Source organism: Phoca vitulina, unplaced genomic scaffold, assembly GCF_004348235.1.
Source record: "Phoca vitulina isolate PV1807 unplaced genomic scaffold, GSC_HSeal_1.0 scaffold93, whole genome shotgun sequence".
NCBI classification, from domain to species: Eukaryota; Metazoa; Chordata; class Mammalia; order Carnivora; family Phocidae; genus Phoca; species Phoca vitulina.
Window position 1 is genome coordinate 2,637,835 of NW_022589796.1, and position 27,695 is coordinate 2,665,529.

Genomic DNA, 27,695 nt, shown 5'->3' on the forward strand with positions numbered 1-27,695 from the left:
CAGCTAGAAGCTTAATTCTTCCTCACATACCAGTCCAGACACAGGGGCTGTGCCATCCTCAACACGTGGCTTCTGTCTCTGGGCCCAGGGCAGCTTTTTCACCTGGCCATTTTCCAGTCCTTAGGGAGGGAAGAAAGAGCCAGGGAAGTGTACAACCAGATTTCTTACTAGAAAGACCTAGAAATGACACTTTTACTTCTGCTTCCATCCCATTGGCCAGCACTTAGTTACATGGTGATATTGAGCTACACAAGAAGCTGACAAAAGCAGTCTCTATCTGAACAACCATACACATAACTACAATTGGGAGTTACATTCAGAGTCCCCACCTTCTACAGTTCCTCCAGAAGGAAACTTTCACATTGAGTCTATAAAAATGGTGCTCAAGAGTTGTGCAACATGGCCATAGTATTGTATTAACCAAGAAGAGGAGGAGGAAAATGGGTGTTAGTGGATCTGCAGCTTGCCGTGGCCTCTAATGCATCAGCACACAAAACATAACTGCCTGCTATGAATGTTTACAAAGTGCACATCCCATTTGACTGCCACCCGTGTCAAGATAAATAGTATACCGGCAGACTCACTATACCCTTCCCAGCCATTGATCCCCATTACCAAGATAATCATGATTCCAACCTCTCTGGCCTTGGTTTTTCCGGCTTTTGAACTTTACATAAAATGGAATCATCATTACTCTTTGGTGTTTACCTTCATTCATGTCGTTGCATATGGCAGTCCATAGTTTGTTCTTTTTCTTTGCCCTTTAGTATTCCATTGTGTGATTGTACCAGAATAAGCTTATCTGTTGTATTATTGATGGACATTTGATTTTTTATCTAGTTAGAGGCTTTAACAAGTAATGCTGTTGAGAACATTCTCATACCTGTCTTTTGCTGAACATATGTAGACTTTTTTCTTGTATATATACTTACAAGTACAATTGCTGGATCACAGGTTATGCACATATTTAGCCTTAGGATAAGGTGCCAAGCAGTTTTCCAAAGTGATTGCATGATTTGCCTTCATTAGTATTGTATGAGAATTCCTGTTATTCCAAGTCCTTGCCAGCCCTTGGTGCTGCCATTAAAAAATAAAATTAGTTATTCTGTGTGAATGTGTAGTGGTATCGCCTGTGGTGTTTTTTTTTTTTTTTTTTTAAAGATTTTATTTATTTATTTGAGAGAGAGAGAATGAGAGACAGAGAGCATGAGAGGGAGGAGGGTCAGAGGGAGAAGCAGACTCCCTGCCGAGCAGGGAGCCCGATGCGGGACTCGATCCCGGGACTCCAGGATCATGACCTGAGCCGAAGGCAGTCGCTTAACCAACTGAGCCACCCAGGCGCCCTCGCCTGTGGTTTTAAGTTGAATTTTCTATTGCCAAAGATTTGAGTACCTTTCCAAATGTTTATTATCCATGTAAATATCCATTTCTGTGAGGAGCCTGTTCAAGTCCTCTGCCATGATTCTCAGCCTCTCACCGGGGGCGGGGAGGGGATGTGGCTCTCAGAATGTCTCAGCACCTCTTTATGGTTCCTTTCTCTTTTGGATCTTGGCCCCTTGAGTCCTGGTTGCCTCCATAGCTCTCCAAAGCCCTTTGCACAGATATATTTTAATCCAGCTTTTCTAGCTATTTTTGTGGAGCTTTGGTCTGACTGCAAGCTACTCTATCATAGGAGGAAGCAGAAATCCTCCTGCTGAATTCTTCTGGATAATAATATGTTCTTAAAAACCATATAAGTATGTTCTTCTAATTTACAATCACATTTAAAGACCATAATGGAAGTGGAAGCATTTTTGAAGTTGCTGATTTTAAGTATTTCCATTTTCTCAGTGTTTGGTTGGATAATCTATCTTCTGGTCAGTGCTCTGCGTGAATAGCTACTTCAGCATGCTGACCTTAGGGCTCTTGCCTTGTTCTTGAAGTAGACTGTGACCATTCCCATGTTGATACCATGACTCCTAAAAGGGAGGCTTTGTAATTTTGAAATACCCACAGTCCCTTTGTAAAACCTGTATGCTGAGACCCTTCGATAGTTTTTAACAGGAACATTTTTTTAAGTTTACACCAAAAGAATAACAAATCCTAGAGAAAAGTATTTCCGGAGGAAGTTTCTTATGGAAACAAAATCTGGAGATTCTTTTGTTTAATTGCCTTAGATTTTCTCCTCAAGCAGTATCTCAAGCAGTTAATTCAAAAATCCAAATCCATCCTGTATTTCATTTGGGTTGTTAGTTATTTTTAAACATAATTGTCAACATTTACATGTAGTGGCGCATCCCAGAACAGAGTAGTGCCTACTGATATCTGCTTCCACTCCCTAGTCTGGGCCACATCTGTGAGCCTACAGGCTTGATCTTCGGGCCCAGATGGATTAGGGTGCTGTCTAGGAACTCTTTCAAGGGTTAGTTAGAAACTGTGCACGAAGAACTAGTTTTAACCAGAAATTATAAAAGGAAAAGGCTAAGACTCTGAACGATTTATTTGTTCTTCTCAAAAGGTTTCAAAATATTGAATGTCTTTCCCAGGTTGACTTATATGATGAACCTTTAGTGGAATTCACTCCATTTGCTTGGCTTTAGCAAACGTTATGGAGTATCTGTTTACACATGTAACCTGCGCTATTTGTGGAGGATACAAAAATGAAGATCATCTTTGCTCTTCCAGCTTTAAGAGGAGAGCGGTGTAGGATGCAGACTGTGGCATGGTGCCATCTTAAGATGAAGTCCCAGTGCACAAAGTGCTCCTGACAGTACAGAAGAGCTTTAGTGAAGGTGTATGCTGAGAAGTTTAGCTTTGTAATTACTATATTAGTTCATAAAAACCCAAGGTTAGAAGGTCAGTGAAAGTAGGAACTGGGCAGTCAGTTAACCCCTCAGACCTCACCCTAAGGAAAAAATATCCTCCGCACAGATGCAAAGAGAGTACAGCTCAAGGCAGACCACAGATTTTGCCTGTTGACAGTTACTGCCTACAGAACAATCTTGCCCTGATTTAGTATGAGTGAAGAGGAAAAACCAACATTGTGTTTCTGACAAAATACTGCAGAACCTGACAGGAAATAGCATCTGAAAGACCTTCTAGACAATATATCAATACAATTAATGAACTGCAGGATTCAGAAGAAAATTGTAGAAAATTGTTATCTTCAGTAGAAGGCGGTCAGATATGGTCCAAATAAACCAAGTAGAAAAGGCAACTAAATAATAGTAAAAGAAAAGAGGATGGGAGGGAAAAAAAGGGAAGTGGGATCTGAAGGGGGACATGCACCCCGATTTTTATAATAGCTTTTTTTTAATAGACTTTATTTTTTGGAGCAGTTTTCAGCTCACAGTAAAATTGAGAAAATTTCTGTATACTCTCTACACATGCATAGCCTCCCCCTATATAAGCATCCTCCACCACAGTGGTGTATTTGTTACAATCAGTGAACCTACGTTGACATGCCATTATCACCCAAGTCCACGGTGTACATTAGGGTTCACTCTTGGTGGTGTACAATAAGGTTTTTTAACATTTGGGAAATTTTACATTGTTCCTTGTTTTTCCCCATGAACTATTCCCATTCTGTTTTCTCCACAAAGATTTCTCCTACTATAATATATTTCTATGTTTATAAGTCTCTTCTTGATCTCTTTCATACTTCTCTTCAACAAATTGTTTATAAATTGATAAGTAATTTTTTATATCCTGTCATCATAAGGCACTTAAGTGTTAAGAAATTACACAATTGGTTAAAACAACTTAAAAACATTAAAATCATAAATATTGGTATTAAGCTTAAAAAAGAAAAATCTGGGGGGAAACATCTCTTAATGAGATAATAGATGAAACCTTTTTCCCCCTCTGATTTGTTCCAGGATAAAGGGATGAATGTTCAGGATCAATTATATTGCTGTTTTTCGTTTCTATAAAAGTTAAGTACTTTTTATCGGTATCAGTGTGAGAAACCTTATTCCCATAAATAAGTGGATGAGAATAGAAGAGCTTTGTGAGAGCAATGCCATTCCGTTTCTTGAACTCCTTCCAAGTTATCTGTCACTGAGGGATCAATGACGCTTCTTTTAATACACCACCTGACAAGATGATTAGGTGCCTGCCTTCCATTGTGTAGAAGCAGAGTTAGAAACCACTTGACCTCCAAAAAGATTTGTTTTGAGTGGTGAGCCTTTCCCTCTCTCAACACCTGTGTTTCAAGTTGGCCCTTTGTTTGGAGCCTTTGAACTTCCCACCCAGGTCAGTAAGATTCTGTGTGGCTGTAAGGTGTGCCTTTCTCGTGTGAAGTGGGAAAGGGGCCTTCCGTTCTCAGGCAGGTCCACTTTAGAGAAGACTACACATGGAAGTTGAGGATGTGGAACTTGATGCCCATGTACCCTTCAAGGGGCTTCAGTACACGCTCCAAGGGGGACACAGTTTAAAGGCCCCTGGCCTTGAATGGTGGCTCCGGCTCCCCCAGAGTTAACTGTCTCCCTACTTCTGAATCTGTCACAACTACTCTAAAATAATGATTTGTGTCATTTTCATCTTCAACTATCAGGAGGCTCAAAGAGGGTGGGTGCTATTGAACTTCTTGTCAACCAGTAAGGACACTTAGCTAACTATAGCCAGTGAAGTGTATATTGTAATGGGAACAGACTAGGAGACTCTGGGAGCCTCCAGCAAGAGGGTCTTCCAGTTCTTGGGGTCAGAGGCAGCCTTCCTGAGGAAGCAATGTTTCTGATGTTCACCAAGGGAATTGAGATGAGGGAGAGAGGCAGGGGGGTAGATTCTAAGCCATAGTGCGGGATTATCAAGGCCCAGAATCAAGATTGTATGCCATGTTCAAGGAGTAGAAAGGCCCACTGAGGCTGCTGTGGAGAACGCTGTGGGGACAGTGGTGTGCCCGGCTGGGTTGGTGGGCCTGCCACACTGTGCTGAGAGTTTTCAGCTTCATAAATATGGCATTTTCTGTCCAAGTTTGCCTTCTACAAAACTGCCTCTCCCTGGAAAGCATTCTCATGGAGTGGCCAAGATTGTGGATCCTAAAGTTAGATGGGTGTGATTTGAATCCTGATTCCATTGCTTTTTAGCCGTGGGCCCTTGAGCAAATCATTTAACTTCACCAAGTCTCTATTTTCTTGTCTGAAAATGGAGATAATTTGTTTTTAGAAGTGTGCGGGGAGAATTAAAGGCTATCATCCACACAAAGTGTAATAATTATCATTATTTTAGTTTGCTTCATTGTAGAGAATAGTCTGGAGAAGAGAAGCAGTGGAGGCACGTGGGAGGCTGGTAGCCACTCTCCAGCAGTTGCTCTCAGATTAGGGTGATCACAGTGGAGCCAGACCAGACTTTGATCTAGGACAGTGGTGTATAATCGCGGAAGTTTTGGGCAAGGACTCAAAGAAGTGTGAATAGGAGTCTAACCTCAGGCTACCTGAAGTTGTTCAGGACACACTAAGGGGGTAAGGATTTAATCCCTAGGTTCCCCAGGATGCCAGGTGTTTGCTCAAGATGCTCAAAACCAGCAAACATTTCTTGAGCATCTACATTGTCCTAGAATAAAGCCAGGGAAGAGACTGTAGGCAAGATACAAGGGCCTATCTGCCGGATGTAATGGACAGAAGGAGCAGAAGCATCTAGGAACTAGTGTGAAAATAAAAACAGCAACCAGCATTCTTTAGGAAGTGAGGTCCATGCAGAGGACAAATGAGTGACATGGGGACATTCTGCTTGGCTGTGTGCCTGGGGGCATGGGGTCAGTAGCCAGTGAAGTATAGCCAGGATACTGTGGGCTGAGGAAGGGTATTTAGCACTGTATCCTAAGCACTGAGACAAAGTTGTCAGAGATGGGGACCTGTTCTAGCCCAGGTCCCAGGGTGTAGACTAAAGGCTGTAGGCTAATGGGCAGGAAAATCCAGGATGAGGAAGGGGAGATGTCATGTTCTACTCATTAACAACTGTGGCTGTTCTATAACTGAGAAAGTTTCCCAAGGTTTCAAATGTCCCAGAAAATTAAGCATCTTCTCAAAGAGAAAGAGTCTGAAGAAATTCTTTTATATTTCTATTTTGCATTTCAAGTAGGCCTGATGACTAGGAGAAGAGAATAAAAAGGATGGGGTGGGAGGCAATGTGGAATCCCACAGGGAATGGAGGACAGGGCTCTGTGCAAGCCCACCCCCAATATTTATTAGGGCCTGGGGCAAGAGTAGATTGAAGGCTTATATACCATATATCTCTATATTTAAAGTTCTAAATCAAGTTAATAAGCAGTTAAATGTGTTCTATCTTCTTACCTTAATGCCTTCATAATGACCTAAAAGTTTGGACTTAGTATTCTTAGATTTCTTTGAGTTCTGTGCAAGGTGGTATCTTGGAGCTGCTCATGGCCTACCTCTAGACTTCCCCCCCACCCACCTATCCCATCCATCCTGCACCATGGGAGCCTTGCATGCATGATGTGGATGATCCAGCCCAGAGAGTAGGCTCCAGACAACCCATCACTCCCCTGCAACAAGCTGCCCCTTGGCTGCCCTCTGGCCTAGGATGTACACACTAACAGTGCCATCTACCCTTGGGAGGATGGATATAGGGCAGAGTCTCAGAGCCATTTGGGCAGGGAATTCCAAGGGTCTGGGTTTGTAGAGTGTGGACTGAAATGTAGGGGGATCATTGGCTCCAAGTGGGCATATCCTTTTAGCCCCCACAGACTTGTTGCCCTGTGAGTAGGGGAGTGGCTGGGTGAAGGTTAGAGCAGAGACCCTCTAAAGAGTGGAGTCAGGGCAGGGGCCCCTCTTGCCCAGGTGTTCTTTTGGGTAAAGTGGGTTAGGACACCTACTCTCTCTTTTTTTTTTAAGATTTTTTAGTTTATTTATTGGAGAGAGAGTGAGCATGCGTGCAAGAGGGAGGAGTAGAGGGAGAGGGAGAAGCAGACGCCCCACTGAGCAGATAGCCCGACACAGGGCTCGATCCCAGAACCCTGAGATCATGACCTGGGCTGAAGGCAGACACTTAACCCACTGAGCCACCCAGGAGCACTGGGACACTTACTATCCTAATAAAAGCAACTTTATTTAAAAAGCAGCTTAGTTTCTCAGCCTGGTTGTTGTTAGAAAAGTTCCTCTTCCCAGTTGATTGGAAGCACAGGGTTGTCTGCTATTCCTAAATAAGGCCTGCTGTTGAAGTGGAAGTCAGCTGCAACCTGAAGAGTTTTGTTTCCCGGGGTCATGCCAACACAAAGTCCCACTGTGCAGAGACCAGTGATGTTGCCTGGAAACCAGAAGAGAGGTGTAAGGACTGAGGAGTGTGTCTGGAGGTAGAGAAGCTCTGCAGTATTAACATTAGCCGTTCTTGATGTGGTATATATATACAATGGAATATTATGCAGCCATCAAAAGGAATGAGATCTTGCCATTTGCAACGACGTGGATGGAACTGGAGGGTATTATGCTGAGCGAAATCAGTCAAACAGAGAAAGACATGTATCATATGACCTCACTGATATGAGGAATTCTTAATCTCAGGAAACAAACTGAGGGTTGCTGGAGTGGGGGGTGGGGTGGGAGGGATGGGGTGACTGGGTGATGGACACTGGGGAGGGTATGTGCTCTGGTAAGCGCTGTGAATTGTGCAAGACGGTTGAATCTCAGATCTGTACCTCTGAAACAAATAATGCAATATATGTTAAGAAAGAAAAAAAGAAGAAGAAGAATGTAGCAGGAGGGGAAGAATGAAGGGGGGGAAATCGGAGGGGGAGAAGAACCATGAGAGATGATGGACTCTGAAAAACAAACTGAAGGTTCTAGAGGGGAGGGGGGTGGGAGGATGGGTTAGCCTGGTGATGGGTATTGAGGAGGGCACGTTCTGCATGGAGCACTGGGTGTTATGCACAAACAATGAATCATGGAACACTATATCTAAAACTAATGATGTAATGTATGGGGATTAACATAACAATAAGAAAATTTAAAAAAACAAAAAACAAAAAACATTAGCCGTTCTTCTTGCTGGAAGCCTGAACAATCTGTTTTTCAAAGAAGGTACTGGCGAATCAGTTAATATGAGGTGGCTTGCTTAGTGAATTTCTTTTTATTTCTTTTAGTAACATATTTTATTTTTCTGACTTCAAAAATAACATCAACTTATTGTAAGGGAAAAAAGTTGACAAACAGAAGAAATGAAATTTAGATTATCTGTAATCCTGCACTCCAACAATGATCGTCGTTGATATTTTAGGCAATGTTCATTCCATCATCTGTTCTGTTCCTTAACTGAAATTTGGTGGTGGTTGTGGTTCAGTGATGGCTGCACGAGTGAGGAACAGAGAGAGAAACATAACTTCATTCTGCTCCTCAGGTGCAGAAGGGTGCCAGCCACTGAGGGAGAAAATTAACATGGCGGAATGATCATGGCATCTTTCCGCCATTCCTTTCCACCCTCCCTCTCCCACCAAGGTTCATCTTTGACCATCCAGGACCAGGCCCAGCAGGAGGAACTCTTACAGTAATCACATTTCTGGTCTCCAATATGGCTTCCTATGTTAAAGGAAAGTCTACCCTTGGCTTCAGTGCCCTAGATCCACTCACCAGCCAGGGTGGGCGTGTGTATCAGTCAGTGTTCAATGCATAAAAACAACCTCCGAATCCCAGTGGCTTACAGTCACAGACATTTCCTCTCTCCTGGGTCTGCCAGTCATCATCCTTGGTTCCAGAATGTGAGTCAGGTCTTGTCTCTCACTGTCCTCAAACCAGTAGCTCCCTGTGACACATGCTTCTCACGGTGAACGGCAAGAGTACAGGGGGTTGTGTGGAAACACATGACACAGCCTCTCAAGTCCTCTGCTCAGAATCGATGCCCTTCCACCCACATTCTTGTTCTGCCAAAGCAAGTCACATGGCTAAGCCCAACACAAGTGGGGCAAGGACAGGAATTCCACCCATCGTAGGGGAAGGCACCATTCCGTCACTTGATGACGGGCCCCGAGTGTATTCGGACACGGGGAAAAGAGAAGAATTGGCAGGGAGAGTCTGGTCTTCAGCTGTGCTGCATTAGTCCCCAGCCGTAGCCAGACTGGTGGCTCGAAGATACCCAGGCCTTAACTACCTCCAGGCCTTTGTACATGCTTCTCTTCCTGCCTCAAATGTTTTCGTCATTCCTTTTCCCTATCTGAATATGGAACATCTTCCAGGCCTAGTTCAAACTTTGACCCCTTCTGCAAAGCCTTCCTTGACCATTTCAGCCTACAGTGATTGTCTTCCTCTCTGAAAACCTATAGAAATGGCTCATTTTGAATTTATGCAGTGTCTCACGTAGCTCCCCATCTCTAGATCATAGCCATCTATTTATACATATCTTCTCAATGAGACAGAAAAAGATTCTCAGGAACAGGGGTATTTTACATGTAGAGGGTTCTCACAGATCTTTATTCATGGGCTGATAACTGCTTGGTTTGCTCTTAATTCCAAGAAGGTGGTATTTTAAAAGTAATGTATTTTTTAAATATATTTTAAAAAGTAATGCTCTGTTTCTTTGCTTTTCAGCTGCCTCCGAATCTTGCATTTTCAGCTGTGAGAAAAGGGAGCAAGCTGTAACTGAAAGTCTCATTTCCCATTTTAAAGTTCTCTTATTGTTCAGCTCAGATTGCCCACAGCTCCATGTGTAACAGATAATGAGTTCACTCTTGAGCTCTGCTGCTTGCTATGGAGCAGCCCAAACTGAGTTGGCTGACCACCCGACTGATGAAAAGTTCTGACCCAAGGGCGATCAGTCCGTTCTAAGGACTAAGCTCCCTGAACTCCAGCTCTGGTTTACTTTGTGTTTTTTCCATTTTCTTTGAAACGAAAACAGTATAGCACCATCACTTGGAGGGGGAAAAAACTTATTCTGAAGCTGAAAAAGTGAGAGGGGTCTCAGAGAAAATCTCAGAGGAAGACACAACTGCAGATCCTGACCCTTTGGGATATCATCATAAAATGAGGCCCTTCACAGTTTAGAAAGGCTTTTCCCGTACCCGTCCATGCAGGTGCTCTCCTTTTCCCAGATGACGATGAAAAGCGCATGCTACAGGGTTTCCTCATTCGTGTTCTCTGCTCATTCTTTCATACATAATTCACATTTCCAGGACTCTCCAGCGAGGGGTACTTGGGAGCAGCACTCTGCATTCACTCTTATGACTGCTCATTGTTTTTTATTTTGGCAAAATATACATAAGATGGAATTTACCACTGTAATCATTTTTAAGTATAGTTCAGTGGCATTCAGTGCATCTACACTGTTGTGGATCTGGGTTCTCTCCTATGGTATTTAGAGCATTTTAATGCTGAGAAAAAAATAGGAAAAACTCAAAGCTCTGGCACTGATTGGATTTTGGCCAATCACTTAATCCTTCTGCTTCCTTATCTGTAAAATAGTAATATGCCTATGTTACGCGGTTCTTGTGAGACCTTGGCGCAGAGTTCTGGCAGGTGGTATATGTTACCTGTTATGGTTAGTCATGGTCTTCAAACCAAACCTGTAAAATTAAAATGGTTTCAGAACCCTAGATGATAATCACACTAATTCATGATATACTGTCCTTTCAAATAAGTAAAAGTTAAAAGTCTTGAAAAACATATTAAAAGATAATTCAGTAAGAATTATCAGAGTAATTGTACTTGATTTATTTCCCCTATTTAAGCTGGCAAATCACCATTTTTAGGCATCCTGTTTCTCGGAAATATCCTAATTTTGCGTATTTTATTTGCCTGCGCTTTGTTTCCTTCCCCTCTGTCCAGTACAGTCTGTTTTTTAAAAATATTTATTTACTTACTTATTAAGTTTTAATTTTAATTCTAGTATAGTTAACATACAGTGTTACATTATCAGGTGTATAATATAGTGATTCAGTAATCCCATACGTTACCCAGTGCTCATCACAAGAGCCCTCCTTAATCCCCATCACCTATTTCACCTATCCCCCCACCCACCTCCCCTCTGGTAACCATCAGATTGTTCTCTGTAGTTGAAGAGTCTGTTTCTTGGTTTGTCTCTCTCTTTTTATTTTCCTTTGCTTGTTTGTTTTGTTTCTTAAATTCCAGCTATGAGTGAAATCATATGGTATTTGTCTTTCTCTGACTACTTCACTTAGCATGATATTCTCTAGCTCCATCCATGTCATTGCAAATGCATGATTTCATTATTTTTATGGCTGAATAATATTCCTTTGTATCTATATACCACATCTTCTTTATCCATTTATCTATCAATGGGCACTTGGGCTGCTTTTAAACTTGGGTATTGTAAATAATGCTGCAGTAAATATAGGGATGCATGTATCCCTTTGAATTCATGTTTTTGTATTTTTGGATAAATACCCAGTAGTGCAATTACTGGATCACAGGGTAGTTATATTTTTAACTTTTTGAGGAACCTCCGCACTGTTTTCCAGAGTGGCTGCACCAGTTTGCATTCCCACCAACAGTGCGCGAGGGTTCCCCTTTCTCCACATCCTTGCCAACACCTTTTGTTTCTTGTGTTGTTCACCTTAGCCATTCTGATATGTGTAAGGTGGTAGCTCATTGTAGTTTTAATTTGTATCTTTCTGATGATGAGTGATGTTGAGCATCTTTCCATGTGTCTGTGGACCATCTGCAGTACACTCTGCTCTTAAAATTCAGTGTCAATAAAAATCATGCAGGAAGCATGTTGGAATGCAGATTTCCAGGCCCCATCCCAGAGATTCCAGTTCAGTAGGTGGGGATCCCAGGAACATGCATTTTGCTGAGTATCAACCTAGTCTGGGGAATCACACTTGGAGAAACACTCTTATAATATAAATAAACATTTGTGTCTAAATCCAGGAGGGTCCTTATTTTAGTTACTATGCTCCAGAGGTATGTGTTCTAGTTTTAATACATTTTTTTTCATGCATTATTTTACAACACTACATTTACACATAAAAATCTTCAGTGTTTTAATTATGACAGTGGTCACTCATAATAATCACTTTGTATATTGATACCTCAGCTGTAGTGGTTATGTGAAGATTAACCCTTGGATGCTCATGATTTTCTGGAAACTTATTCATTTGACATTTAGTTTCAGCCATCTCATTGATATTCAGTATTAACAAAATATGATACATAGATTAATACAAACTCTACTTAGAGACGATGCACCCATTCATGAATGCTTTTGAACCATGTTCTTCCCTGTCTTTGTGAGGCTAGTTCTTTCCAGAAATGCCCTTTCTACTTCTTTCTGTCCCTAGAAGTTGCAAACAGCAAACTCCATGCTGTGATTGACCCATATGGTTTTTAAAAATTAAAAGTAGTCACCAACATTTATAAAACTCCAGATTTCAGGGACGCCTGGATGGCTCAGTCGGTTAAGCGTCTGCCTTTGGCTCAGGTCATGATCCCAGGGTCCTGGGATCGAGTCCTGCATCGGGCTCCTTGCTCAGTGGGGAGCCTGCTTCTCCCTCTGCCTGCTGCGCTCTCTCAGTCTCTCTGTCTGTCTGTCTCTCTCTCTCTCTCTCACACACACAGATACACAAATCAATCAATCAATCTTTAAAATGAATAAATAAAACTCCAGATTTCAAGCTTCTTTTAATAAGCCAGAATCTCTAGTCCACAGGGCCTTGGGATGCCACATGACACCCACAAGCCAGAGAAGTCACCCTCTTGCACTTGGGGCACAGGTTCCCCCTGCAATCTAGACCCAGCCTCTGCCAAGACATTAGTGTCTCCCAGCCTCCAGCATTGGGCACATGTTCTAGACAATGGAATTTAACAACTAAATGGTGTCATATCCTTTGCTAGTGTTTTCTATCTTACTTTTGTTTCCTCGTTGATTGTGCACTGTGGGAAGAAGAGAAGGTTTTACATCAGCCTCAGTGACGACGTAGTCAGCACTTGGTAAACAGTCGGTCGGTAGGTGTTTGGTTGACACATACCATAGGCTGTGGTTCCCACTTTGTTTCCTGTAGGTGTGTGTTCTCTCTCCAGCAAGACCATGGGTTTCCTGCAGTGGTTAGCATGGCGATGAACACTTACTGATCTGCTCTTTTTATATTTTATTTAGAATTTTTACCTGGATAACAAAGGAAAAAAAGAAGGGAAGGAAACAAATGAGAAAATGAATGCTAAGAACAAGGAATCCTTACTTGAGGTAAGTTTAATTTTGCTGAGTGGAAGAAAAGAGAAGGATATTAACTGTATCTATTTTTAAGTTATTTGCTTCTTAGAACAATGGGAGATTCTGAGACACACTGAAATTTTAACTTGGGGCTTTAAAATCAAATTATTACTAAATTATAGCTATTTAGATAATTAAACTGGTTCTTTGAGTCAGTTGTTTAAAAGTATGGCTTTGGCCTATATTTCACTTTCATGAAGTTGGATTAGTAATTCTGGATTAAAACACTTATGAATCCACATAAAACTCATCTCTTAACATTCCATGTTTTTCATTACTTAAGTGCGCCACAGAAGTCAGATGTAAGGATTTCCAAACCTTCTTTACAGTGAATTCTAAGACGCTCTTCCAGTAGCCAGGTGTGGGAGGAAGAATGAGCTTTGGAGTTGGGAAACCTGACACAAGTTCTGGGCCTACCACTGAGGTTCATGTGTTATTGGGCGAGTCCAAGGACCTCAGTCTCCTGGATCATATTGAATTATTACAGCTGTCCCAGGAGGTAGTGGAAGCATTGTGTCGATTACTCTGCACATGTTTGTGATTATCACTATAGGGTCATGTTCCAGAAGTTCATTTAATGGTTGATTTTTTTTTAAACTCCTAGTGAGTTTTCACATACTAACTATGCTGAAACTCAGGGCTTTGTTCCCAGCACATAATGCAAAGGAGTGCAGAGATCACAGGTCACAGATGGGCATGCTGGAGCCCTAGACAGGTTTTCTTCCTCTTCAACAGTGTGTTGACCTTTTTTTGAATTAGTAGATTTGAGGCTTCTTCTGAAAACTCAGAAGACCTGGTGACACCTGGGCCACATTCACACCTGGAGCCAGCTGGCTGACTTTGACGAACACCCCCTCTCATTCACCAAGGTCTGGCCAGGCTCCCGCACAGGTTTCTCTCCCCACCACATTCTCCCAGCCCTGTACCAGATGGAGTAGGTGCTAGAACCTTCTGCCACTCCCAAGGTTCTGAAAACATGTTACAGATTCTGCCTTCAGGGGCCAAGAGCACACAGTGGGTATTTCCCGCAGAGGCCCTGCAGTGGGAATGGGGATGTTCTCTGCATTTACTAGACTCCAGGTTGAGTTGAGGAAGAGAAAGCACCAGGTGTCCCTAGCAGCAAGGAGATTCAGGTTCTGAGTGTACCTAGCAGTGATCAGGACTGACAGACATGGAAGGGGAGGGTGAAGTTTCCTGACACAGCCATTTGTTTTTTTTTTTAAAGATTTTATTTATTTATTTGACAGAGAGAGAGAGGGAGCACAAGCAGGGGGAACAGCAGAGGGAGAGGGAGAAGGAGAAGCAGGCTTCCCGCAGAGCAAGGAGCCCGATGCGGGGCTCGATCCCAGGACCCCGGGATCATGACCTGAGCCGAAGGCAGACGCTTAACCGACTGAGCCACCCAGGCGCCCCCAGCCATTTGTTTTTAATCAGTGCTTATCCATCAGCTGTCTGTAAATCAGGGACTGCTTGTGCCTTGATGTATACAATTGCCTGAATAGTTCTTGATATAGAACTTGAGCAGTGTGTTAAAAGCTGGATGTGAAAGAAAATACAAAGCATGTTATACTATGAAAAATCAGCATTATCCTGCTTTCCAATTTGGAACAAAAATCTGATTGAAAAGATTATTGACAAGGCAACTAATGCTAGCTAAACTGGGGGGAAATGTGAACAAAAATGTATCCCAGCTCTACTACATATAAATTTACTTTCAGGGTACAAAAATAAAAGTTATTCTACATTTATGAGATGGAATGAAAGGAGGTTGAAAGTTTTTTTGTTTTTTGGGGTTTTTTTTCAAGATTTTATTTACTTATTTGACAGAGAGAGACACAGTGAGAGAGGGAACACAAGCAGGGGGAGTGGGAGAGGGAGAAGCAGGCTTCCCGCGGAGCAGGGAGCCCGATGCGGGGCTCGATCCCAGGACCCCGGGATCATGACCTGAGCCGAAGGCAGACGCCCAACGACTGAGCCACCCAGGCGCCCCGAAAGGAGGTTGAAAGTTATAAAAAAGAAAGGCCAAAATAAATTTGAGTATTTGAACTGGGAGATAGAATGATATGTAATTTTACTGCATTGCTTTTTAAAAGAAATTTCTAAGAATTATATAACTGTACGCAAGTTTTGACATTTGAAAATCTACACCCAGAAAATTTATTTTGTCCCTCTCCTTTTCTGATACCATAGTATTAATTGCTTGTTTTATTCTTCAGTAAGAAAACCATCACAGGAATAAATTAACTTACACATATTTAGGTATAGGATTATATATTCTGATTTTTCTATTTCCTAGCAGTAAAATAGTAATTTTTTTACTTGTAGGAAAAGGAATAATTCTTGTATTTACCAACTTATAATAACAGAAATAGCCTTTATGGAATGCTTACTTTTAGAGTAAACCAAGATTGTACTCACAACCTTTCTTGTTAAGCTGGGCTATTATGACTCAGTTTTTACAAGTAAAGGAACTGAGATTTAGTGACTTGCCCATGTTCACAAAGCTAAGTGGTGAAGAAGCCTTGAAGTGTAACTCAAGAGCTGAGATTCAACCACCATGGTATCCCTCCTCTCTTTTGACAAATAGCATGCAGTGTAATTGTATGCATTCAGAGTTATAAACAAATGACTTTTAGCTTAAAGCCTAGTTTGCCATAGTTTGTTTAAATGTGAACAAAAATGTGGTTTTTGTTTCTTTCCTGGGTTCTCTATAATTGGAATTTCAATTTCAGGAAAGTTTCTGTGGAACATCCATCATTGTGCCAGAACTTGAAGGAGCTCTTTATTTGAAAGAAGATGGAAAGAAATCCTGGAAAAGGCGCTATTTTCTTTTACGGGCTTCTGGAATTTATTATGTACCCAAAGGAAAGACTAAGGTTAGAAGGAAAAATAAAACTCTTTATCAAAAAATCATTTTATGAAAATGAAACTGAAGAAATCCTCAGGTGGCAACTTAAATGCACTCTTTCGCTCTGAAATTTGTGTTATTACGATGTTTATACAAATACATACCCTATTCAGACAGAATTGCAGAAGTCCTTTTGAATTTTTCCATAGCTTTCTCCTGAAGGTGAAGAATTTTATCTATTTTAAAGTCAGGTTTCAAAAATTATGGCAGAAGCACTTTTCTAGAGATTAATTTGTTACTTTACGTATCTATTTCTGAAGATTTTCTTCCTCTGTATTTACCATTATAGTAAACTTCCTTTATCTGGAATCATAGAGGTATAAGTGTTGAGAGATCTACATTAAGATTGTAGCCCTTATACTTTGAACATTTAAATTGTTCTCTGAGGTGTACTAGATGCATTTACCTGCCTATTTTAGAAGAGTGTCTTAGGTATCATTAAACTGCGTGGTGATTTAAGATTATTGCCTCAGATCTACAAGCATATCATAAATTCTCCATCTTTGAAATGAATTTTGACTCTCATTCTGACCATTAGCTTTTTCTAAGACCGTTTTTTAGAGGCTTGGGGCATTTCCATCTTTTGCTTACCCATAAAAAGCTTTAGGATACCTCTCTCATCTATATCTGGGGTACTCTGAAGCATTTTGCCTTCACTTCCAAATCCAGGGCACCACCAAATGGCATATGTACAAATTGCAGGCTTCTTCCAATAAGGCTTGACCCACGTTCCCAAGCAGGTGAAGTCCTGGGAAATATCCAGGTCTGACGCTCTAGTTGGAAGACTCTCTTACCGCTGTTGGAATGCAGGAGAGGCACTATGGGTAACGCTCGGTTTAGGGGCAGCAACGGCTCCTACGTAGTGTCGATCTTAGAGAACTGATACCTTCCCATTTGTGCCATCTTCAGTCCAGTCCCACAATGGGGACGTAAGAGCGAGCTGACCCACAAATAATTTTGTTTTAGAAGTGTTTGGGGGAAAAAAGACTTTGGCATTTACATGTAAATGAGATGTATAAATAAACCTATCACAACACACTTAGTGATAAAATTAGAAGTGTTCAACTGGCTTTGGACCAAAGTACTTTTTCTCACTGCTACCATTAACCTTGGAATGGAGGAACAATCCAGGAGTCAAGAAAAAGAGTAAGAAGTAGAATTTTTTGGAAAAGATGAGACAAAACTCTCTTTAGTCACACTTGACATGATTGTCTACCAGAAATATAAGACACTCAACTGAAAAGCTATTAGGACCAAATAAATTTACCAAATAAGAAACTGTTTTCCTTTGTACAAACAATGTGCAAATTAAAATATAATGCAAAATATTTTATGCATAGTAGGAACAAAAAAATACAAAATACTTAACAATAAACATAACAGGAAATGTTCAAGACCTATGTGGCATAAAATATAAAATTTAATAAAGGAAGTGAAATAGAACTGAAATAAATAGAAAGATACCATGTTGGTGGATGAAAAGACATTAATTCTATCCCAAACTTTCTATATATTAAATCCTAAGAAGACTTTCTTTTTTTTTAAAGATTTTATTTATTTCTCAGAGAGAGAGACACAGAGAGAGCCCACAAGTAGGGTGAGAGGCAGGCAGAGGGAGAAGCAGGCTCCCCGCTGAGCAAAGAGCCCAATGCGGGACTCGATCCCAGGACCCTGGGATCATGACCTGAGCCAAAGGCAGCCGCTTAACCAACTGTGCCATCTGGGCGTCCCCCAAGAAAAATTTCAATAGGATTGTTTGACTTGAATTTCACAGACTGATTTTTAAAATTCATCAGAGGGGCGCCTGGGTGGCTCAGTTGGTTGAGTGTCCAACTCTTGATCTTGGCTCAGGTCATGATCTCAGAGTTGTGAGTTCAAGCCCCATGTTGAAAAAAAATAAAAATAAAATTAATAAAATTAATCAGGAAGAGATACTGTTCCCCCCCCAAAAAAGGTTGTGAAGAAAATTGAGGTAGAACTCCTCCTTCCAGATGCCAAAACATTAGGTAAAAACAGTACAAGTGGAGAAAACAGATCAACACAGATCTAGTAATATAAGGGAAATTAAAAGTGAGCATTTTATAGTAGTGGGGAATGACTATGGTATTTAATAAATAGCATTGAAATAATCGTATATCTATTTGGAGAAAATAGTTTCTTACCTCATACCATGTTCCAAATTAAATCATAGATTGATTAAATATATTTAGAAAAAATATAAAATCTTCTTTTATCTATATTTTGTTTTAAATTTTCTGAGAAAATATAGGTTAATATTTTCATAATTTGGGGATGGGGAAACCTTCAGTAAGACTAAAAACTCTAAATTATAAAGGAAAAAAAGGACAAATTTGACCATGTAAAGTGTTTTTAATTTTTTTTAATTTAAATTCAATTTAATTAACATGTAGTGTATTACTAGTTTCAGAAGTAATTTAGTGATTCATCAGTTTCATATAACACCCAGTGCTCATTACATCAAGTGCCTTCCTTAATGTCCATTACCCAGTTACCCCAACCCCCCACCCAGGGTTTTTTTAATTCTTTACTGCCCAAGATACCAAACAAGAAGTTAAAGACTAGCTCTGGAGTTAGAGAGTACACTTTAGCATGTATAACCAAATATGAATACCCACAAAATATATAGACCTTAACAAATCAATAAGAAAAAAAAAAAAAACCTGCTCATAGAAAAACAGAAAAGCTTATTAAGTGAGAATTTACAGAAAAAGAAATATCAATAGCCTGTGAACAATTCAAAAGTTGCTCTGTCTTACCAGTAGTATATCAGGGAAATGTAAAATGAAAGGTGAAATATTTCTTCCTATGAGATTGATAAAATGAACAATGTTGATAATATCCAGATTTCAGCAGGAGTAAGTAAGAAAAATGGGCACTGTCATGCCCAGAAGGTTAGAATATAAACTGATACAGCCAAATTGGGGGACAATTTAACAAGATCTATTCGACTATAAAGGGGAATACCCTTTCAAATGGCAGCTCCGCATTTAGCAATCTGCCCCACGGAAATATTTGTTCATATGCACAGTATTTTTTGCAAGAGCAAAATATTACAATAACCTCTAGTCATCTGTGGTAGGAATGGTTAAATAAATTGTTACGCCCATGGAGTGGAGCACTGTGTACTCACTCCATGACTGTTGTGTATCCGTCCGTATGTCTGGACATAGAAAGACCCCAAGATACTATGTTAAGAAAATAGCAAGTTCATGGAAGAGTGTTTATAGTAAAATCTCATCATTCATATTTTTAAAATTGTGTATGTGTATGTATGTATATGGGTATGTCTACCCATATACATATGTATATAAATATTCACCCAGAAACATTTGGAAGAATACTTCCAAACTATTAACAATGGTACTTCCAGAGAAAAGAGTGGAATTAGAAAAAAGGAGCATAGAAGATTTTCATTTAATTATATATATGTATAATACATTGTTCTTAAAATTATGATGAATAGGTTTTATTTTTTCAGTTTAAAAGAAAACAAGACTTTGAAAATCCAGAAGAAAATATCTTACAAGAAAAAAACTGTACAGCCATCTTTAAAGGAGGAATTGTGCACTGAGGTGTAGCCATTCTGCCCTCTGCTCTTTATTCAATAACCTAGTAAAGAATTATAGAATGTGAAGGTAAAAAAAAAAAAAGAGTAATAGGGTGAATTTTAATTGAAGTGTAACCGAATATGTAGATGAGAGATTGCAGTCCTCACAAGCACATTATACATGGTGGAGAGGTTTCTGTCTCCATGGCAACACCAGCACCGAAGAGAAAGCATGAAAGGAATCTTTTTTTTTCTCAGGGAGAAGTGCATGAAGTGTGTGCTAATTTACTGAGCATCAAATTTACCTCTTATTGTTCATCCTGAGGAGGACTTTCTCTTTTTGAATGCTCAATCATGAAATCACTGACTTGGAATGGCAAAAGCCAGAATGAAATTTCTGACTAGGTGGTCAGTCCCCTCGTCTTGACTGCACCAGTAACAGCGCTCAAGGTCAGCCAGTCAGCTCCGGCCCTGGGAGTCCACGTACAGGTGCCAGAAAAGCAGTACAACGTTCCACTCCACTGCTGGCTCTGTGGCGCACCGTTTTGTCTTGGCTGTGCTCTTTTACCTCTAAAAATGCCGGCTTGACTTTTAGAAAATATATACATGATAGATGCTTAAATAAGTTACCTAAAATTCAATATTTTTCTGCTAACATGTAATCCTTAGTTGTGCCGTCAAGGACAGCCTTGAAAAATTATTAGCTGTCAACTCAGTTAAGGTTATTTTTTTCCTTCTCTTTCAGACGTCTCGAGATCTGGCATGTTTTATACAGTTTGAAAATGTCAACATTTATTATGGGATTCAGTGTAAAATGAAATATAAAGCACCCACTGACTACTGCTTTGTTTTAAAGGTATGTCATAAGAAGTCCTTGATTTAGATTTGTGAGCGATTCGAGTCAATATTTCCTTTTAAGGGAAAAAAAATGCTAAATGTTATATAATTAACCACGAGTGTATCATAGTAATTTTTTCATTTTAAACCAAAATAGGAAAGGTGGAAGCATTTCTGCCCTCAGTTCCTGTTTCTGAATCTAAAATTATTTTATAATGAGTCTGTCCAGGCTTCTTCATCACTTATAAAAATGAAAGCTCTCCATTTTGAACAAATCTGATTTACGGTTTTTCAGTTCTTTATTGGACCATTATTCCGCTGTAAGAAGTTTTTAGAAATTAGGAACATCACAAGATTTCCTAGAAAAATATAGAAAATACAAAAAATAGAAAAAAAAAACTTTGTCTAAAAATAGCATTTCTGGGGGGCGCCTGGGTGGCTCAGTTGGTTAAGCGACTGCCTTCGGCTCAGGTCATGATCTCAGGGTCCTGGGATCGAGCCCCGCATCGGGCTCCCTGCTCGGCGGGAAGCCTGCTTCTCCCTCACCCACTCCCCCTCTGCTTGTGTTCCTGCTCTCGCTGTCTCTCTCTCTGTCAAATAAATAAATAAAATCTTTAAAAAAAAAAAAAAAATAGCATTTCTGGGTCTTGAAACTTTTTAAGGTGTATATTATCAAAAGGTAATTATCGGGTGTTTGGTAAGGTTTACGTTAGCACCGTATTTTGGAAGGTTGGGCAGAAGCAACTGTTTTCTGCCAAATTAACAACTGACTCCTAGAAATGGATTCAGGGAGTTTATGTAGCTATTCTGACCATACTGTTGCCTCAAACACCATAAACTCCTTTCCCTCCTCAGCCCCTCAATCACATCTCATACCAGAGAGTGCTGATTATCTAATTCCATAGGTATGGCACAAGGCTGTGTACAGAATTTCTCCTGAGAGTCAGGTTCCTCATTTTCCATCTGGGATGGAAGTCTGTGGAGCAGGTGTTAATAAGACCAGGGTCCTGGTGAGATTCCTTTGTAGGTCAGTCACCCACCCACCCCCCCGACGGAAGAACCCCATCACCATGTTCCTAGAAATGTATGCTGCCACACTCCATGCGGGTGCCCATGTCACCTCTCCTGAGGAAGTGGTTCAAAGTCTATACTATAGGTTTACATCATTTTCATAAGTGGAGGACAACACTTAACATTTAACATGTACAGCAAACATATTCTTTGTCAAGGACCACATCATTAGAGATGATCTCAGAGGTGCCCACACTAGCGTGATGTTGTCATGCATCTGTTACTCCAGGAGTTGGGTGTCTGTCTCCTAGACCCAAACGTTCCCAAAACTCTGATTGAGCGCAGGCAGCCTGGGCATTCATTCGTTCGTTCGTTCGTTCGTTCGTTCATTCGTTCATTTACTCAATATTGATTGAATGCCAGCTATCTGCTAGGTACTGTCCCAGGTGCTAGGAATACAGAAGTGAACCAAACTTATAATAATCCCTGTTCTCATGGAGTTTATATTCAGTGTGAGAGAAATGGCAATAAACAAAAAAAAGTGATATCAGGTAATGCTAAGGCTCTGGATAAATATGAAACAGGGTAGGGGACAGAGTGTGCCAGGACCAGGGCCTCTTTAAATGGGTTGGCCAGGGAAAGGGTCTCTGAGGGAATGACATTTAACAAAAGATGTGAGTAAAGTGAGGGAGGAAGAATTACCCAGGGAAGAGCATTCCAGAAACAAGAACAGCAAGTGCAAAGGCCCTGAGGCAAGGGTCCATTTGGGTCAGAAGGAAGAGAGATGAGGAGAATGTCCTGCCTACTTCAGGTTCCCGCATCTCCTTTCCTGTTCCTGGCATAGACGGGGTAGTGAGAATAATGACAAACACATAGCATCTATAAGGCAATGTTTTAAGCACTTTACATACATTAACACATTTAATCCTCTTACCAACCTTTTGAGGTAAGAGCCATAATTCTCCCTAAAATATAGATGTGGAAGCTGAGCACAGAGACTCCCCAACCAGTAAGTGGCTGAACCACGATAAGAAACCAGGCGGTGGGGGCACCTGGGTTAAGCGTCCAACTCTTGATTTCAGCTCAGGTCTTGATCTCAGGGTCAAGAATTTAAGCCCTGCATTGGGCTCCACGCTGGGCGTGGAGCCTACTTAAAAAAAGAAAGAAAGAAAGCAACCAGGTGGTGGCTCAGAGGCCCCTTTCTGAGACTGCTATTTGTTAGGATGCAAAATCTCTGCCCTGCCCCACGCCTGCCACCAGCCGGCCTGAACCGTGTCTTCATTGTGTTCCTGTCTGACCCCATAGCCCTTGTTTGGAATTCTGAGACCCTGAGAAATTAGCAGACTGGAGGCCCTCATTTCCACGTGTGCATTTAACGCCCACATCTCTTAAGCAGGGAGAAGGTTTTGAGAGAGGTTCTGAAATGCTGGTCAGTAACTGGCTGACTCAGACTCATGGTAAAAATACAAGTTCCAAGGCCCTGGACCCACTGACTCAAAATGCTTAAGGATGGGGCCCAGGAATTTTTGCTTTCCCTAAGCACAGCCAAGTTTTACACTCAGAGTATTAGAATGTGTCCTACCTCCAAACATCCACAGTTAGGGCTTAGTTGGTAATGGAATACACTTTAGAGCGGACAAATTGAATGACAGTTGTCAGGAGGGAGCAAAGGCCCCAAACCCAGGGCTGGGGCCCAGAGGCTCAGCAGGGATGTCTAGTGAGAGAAAGACAATATCCCAGACCCAGAGGTTCCCAGGATGAGGTTTAGACACAGCGAGCAGGACAGGAACTCAGTTTCTCATGCCAACTCACAAGTTTGGAAGTAGGTCCTGGAATCATGATTTGAAGGATCTGACCTGGGTTGCAGGTAACTCTGGGCTGCACCAAGAATGGCCATGCTGAGACCCAGGGTATTGGACTAGAACATCTAAAACCCGCATATCCAAAAAAATAAAAATAAAAAAAATGTTTAATAAAACCCACATATCCAAGGCCTAAGCCTTCAGGAGAGGGTTGGGGGCTTCTCTGAAGTGGGGTTTAGGGGTGGTACAGGGCTCCAAGATAGAGGAAAAAAGCAGGCCTGATAGATACAGAAATGGACAGGAGTTAGGAACAGTCCTCATGGAACATTTCCCTTTCCTCAGAATGTGATCAGTTTTGTTCTCAAACCAATTTTATGAGCAGTCACCCTGCTCATTCTGCTCTTAAGCATGATTCTCAGTACCTTCCCAAAATACTGGGAATTGTTATTAATTTGCTGAGTAAAAGGGTCTGTCGCAGTTTGGAGAACTTAACTTGTTTATGAACATTTGGTCACTTATTTCCCTTTCTGTCCACTATGGGAAAAAAATCTCTTGACATTAAAATATTTCATTAGGGTAAACAGATGTACAGAATTCAAAGAATATGTATATACATTACAAAAGGAATTCGGGATATGGAGAAGCAGGTTAAGAGATTGTGTGATTCCATAGCCATGCACTGATTGAGAAATCCAGTCCAAAAGTGTCTTATTCAGTGTGAGCTTACTGATTATGACAGTCCACCTTCCTGCTGTCAGGAAGATGAGAGTGTGAGTCCTGGCCTGTCACCTGGCACATTATCGACACTCTCTACACCCTGTTGCCCTCTTCTACAAAGTGGGGATGATTATACCCGACCCTTCTTATGTGGATTAAATAATATATGTTCGAAGCACCCTGAGTTCCATGTCTGGAAACATAGCACTCATTAATTGGTAGTCATTATTACAACACTTTATCATTAGTAATATTTCTGTTGACCAGTGGTTCTCAAATTTTACTGTGCATGAGAATCACCAAGAGAGATGCTAAAACACGGATTTCTGGGCCCCTAGAGTTTCTGATTCAGTGGGTCTGAGATCAGGCCCAGGAATTAGCTCTTCCACGAAATTCCCAGGTGCTGCTGCTGCCATTTGCCAGGACCACACTCTGAGAAAGCAGGATAGACGTCACCTGTCCCTCAATCCCTTAGAGCTTGTGCATACTCACGGGAAAAATGCCAGAATCCAAAGAAAGGACTTGGTACTCGAGAATCATTTCTTTCCTTGTACTTGTCTTTGAGGCACACTCCCATTCTGAGCCTGTGATGAAGTTCCTCCTTTGTGAATTCTTTCTCACTCCATTCTGAGGCTAAATGCGATGGGTCAGTGGAAGTAAATATATTCCAGGAGAAATGATGTTTTTATCGAGGTCTGTTCAGAGGCCGTGGAGTTATCATGGAAAGAGCATTGGAATTCTGCTCCACTAACTCATCTTCTGTCTACCCCTTACTCTGCTACATTTTCCTCACAGAAGTTTTCATAATCTGAAATTATATTATGTAATGTTTTATATTTTTATTGGATTTCTACCCTAGTAGAATATAAACTTTTTCTTTTGTGTTTACTATTATGTTCCAGAGCCTGAATCAGTATTAAATGCTTAATTCACATCTGTTGAATGAATGAATGAACAGAAATGCACATCAAGCTCCCTGCCCCATTGTGCTGTCATTAATATTAATTATTATCCCTTCTGTCATTAATATTAATAGTAGTATGCCCTCTCATGTTACAGGCTCTGTGTTGGGTCCTTTCATACATTATTTCACTTAATCTTTCAACAGCCCTTCGAGGGAGGCATTATCATCTCTACATTGTAGATGTGGAAACAGAAACTCCCAGAGGTTCATGAACTTGGCCAACGTCACCTCATGCTTATTGTTAAACATAAAGTGTGTTCTCTTGAGAACGAACTCTCTTCACTCCTATCTTTTTCTTTTCTTTTTTTTTTTTTTTTTTTCAGTCTTGAGGTCTTTTATTTTCTTTACATTTATCATGCCATGAATTCATAGGGAGTGGGTTCCAGCAGCTTGGGCTCCTTTCCATTGGTTCTCACAAAGTGTGCTTCTCTGGGTAGGGCAAGCTGGCGCTTCTGTTGAACCCAAGTACCTTTCTCTTTGGCTTCCTTCTTTTTCTGATCATTTTCCTTCACACACTTCAGGAAGCTATCTCAGCTCTTTGAGTGTTTAATATGCTCAATGCGTACGTTAATTCTCTTGGCAAGAATCTTGCCCTTAACTTGTTTGTTTACAACAATGCCAACAGCATGCTGAGTAACATTGTAGACTCTTCCAGTTTTGCCATGGTAACATTTGTGGGGCATTCCTTTTTGAACAGTGCCCATTCCCTTGATGTCCACAATATCACATTTCTTATAGATTCACATGTATGTGGCCAAAGGAATAACTCCATGTTTTCTAAAAGGCCTAGAGAACATATAGCGGGTACCTCTCCTCTTTCCCTTTGTGTTGGTCATTTTGGCGAATTACTGGAAGATGGCGGTTCCCTCTTCACTCCTGTCTTGAATCTCTTAGAGCTAAGATTTAGGGTCAACATTCTCTTAGTACTGCACCTTCCTTTCCCTAGCCTACTCAAGAGCCACATCACATGTGGGGCTCATACAGTTGAGCTAAGTAGCTCACTTTTGGTTCTTGAGTCTGCTTTTTGCTGACCAGGTCAACTCCTGCCCTCACAGAAGATTTTAGCAGCTTTTCCCCCTGCTTTCTGCTCAACTCAATCTCCTACCTCATCCCCTGACATCATCTATACTCTTCTCAAAGAGTCTCTCACCTATGAACCTCTCTAGTCAGCACACCTTGCCTTCTAATTGGAGAAGACAGAAAAGGGAAGGATTGAGTTGCCCTGGTTTACTTCCTGTTTACCTCTAAACTTAATCTAACATAGTCATCATCCTTCCAACTTTGTGTCTCAGAGGAAAAGGCTCCTTCCTCCAAGGCCAGTCCCTCCAACATTAACCCTTCCCTGGGACCTGCATCATCCGTGACTCCCTTTTGCTTCAGCGTCTTCACCCTCTCTCCAGAGAATTCTTCTCTTGGGCTACAACACATTCAAATATTCCTTGGGCGGGTATTCCAAATCACTTCCCTCAGTTTGATCTTCCCCACACCTTTGGCTTCTGCCTTCCCTTTCACTCAGACTTCCTGAGAGAGCAGTATGTCCTCCTTGTCCTCAACTTTTATTCTGTCAGTAAAACTCATTCATTCCAAAATATTTCTCTCCAACCTACTGCTATCCAGGACCTTAGGATACACAGTGAACAAAACAAAGAACTTGGCTTTGTGGAGCCTGCACTCTGGCTGGCTTCTCCTCCTTCCTGTGCTGAAACTATTATTACAGTTTCTGGTGAACAATCAGCCGTTTCAATCCTCAGGCTTCTGGTCCTTCTGGCATCATTTGCATTGGTGATAACGGGCTCGCCCTCAACCCAGACCCGTCTATCCACCTGCTCCTCCATTTCTGCGGGGTCCTCCTCCTCCCACACACACTGGAATGTTCTCCAGGGTTCGATATTCTGTTTTCACCAGCCTCCTGCTCTTTTGGAGGAATCGTATTCACAGCCACATCTCCAGCTGTTGTCTGCACACTAATAATTCCCAGTCTATAGACAACTGTCTCACCTTCTCTTCCCAGTCTTTCACCTGAGATAACTGTGCCCAAGGGCACTTCAGCCATAACCTGTCACATGGTGTTTTCCGCTCTCTCTCCACCCCCACAAACTCCTCCTTTCTGCAGTCCCACTCCAGATGAGTGGTACCATCCCCCACTGTATTACTTTTGGGGAGCTGCCATATCAAAGTTCCACAGACCAGCTGGCTTAAAACAACAGAAATTTTTGCTCTCACAATTCAGGAACCCAGAAGTTTAAAATCAAGGTGTCCATAGGGTTGGTTCCTTTTGGAGGGCTCTGAGGGAAAATCTGCTCCATGCCTCTCTCCTGGCTTCTGTCCGTTTCCAGCAATCCTTGGCATTCCTTGGCTTACAGCCGCATAACGCCAATCTCTGCCTCTATATCACATGCCCTCCACTCTCTGCATGTCTGTGTTTCTTCTCTTCCCACAAGGACACCAGTCATATTGGATTAAGGCCCACCCTAATCAAGCGTGACCTCATTTTAACTAGATTATGTCTACAAAGATCCTATTTACAAATAAGGTCCCATTCACAGGTACCAGCGGTTAGGACTACAACATATCTTTAGAGGGGACGCAGTTACGCCCATAATACCCAACTACTTTTCCAAGCTACAAATAGAGAAACCATCCTAGAAGTCCCTTCCCTTTCTTGTCCAACCCATCATCAACCTTTGATTTTCCATCACAGAGGTGTCTCATCCAGCCCTCTCTGTCTGTCCTTCC

General features: G+C 41.3%; 1 protein-coding gene and 1 pseudogene across 1 annotated transcript in view; one reads left to right on the forward strand and one right to left on the reverse strand.

Moving 5' to 3' along the window:
• Positions 1-27,695, forward strand: part of APBB1IP (amyloid beta precursor protein binding family B member 1 interacting protein) — a 110,592-nt gene that overhangs the window by 64,922 nt on the left and 17,975 nt on the right. Inside the window, exons 8-10 of the mRNA XM_032396685.1 lie at positions 13,039-13,125; positions 15,885-16,028; positions 20,374-20,484. Coding sequence (XP_032252576.1) covers positions 13,039-13,125; positions 15,885-16,028; positions 20,374-20,484 — 342 coding nt within the window. The remainder of the gene's footprint in view (positions 1-13,038; positions 13,126-15,884; positions 16,029-20,373; positions 20,485-27,695) is intronic.
• LOC116627046 lies at positions 25,313-25,810 on the reverse strand (annotated as a pseudogene).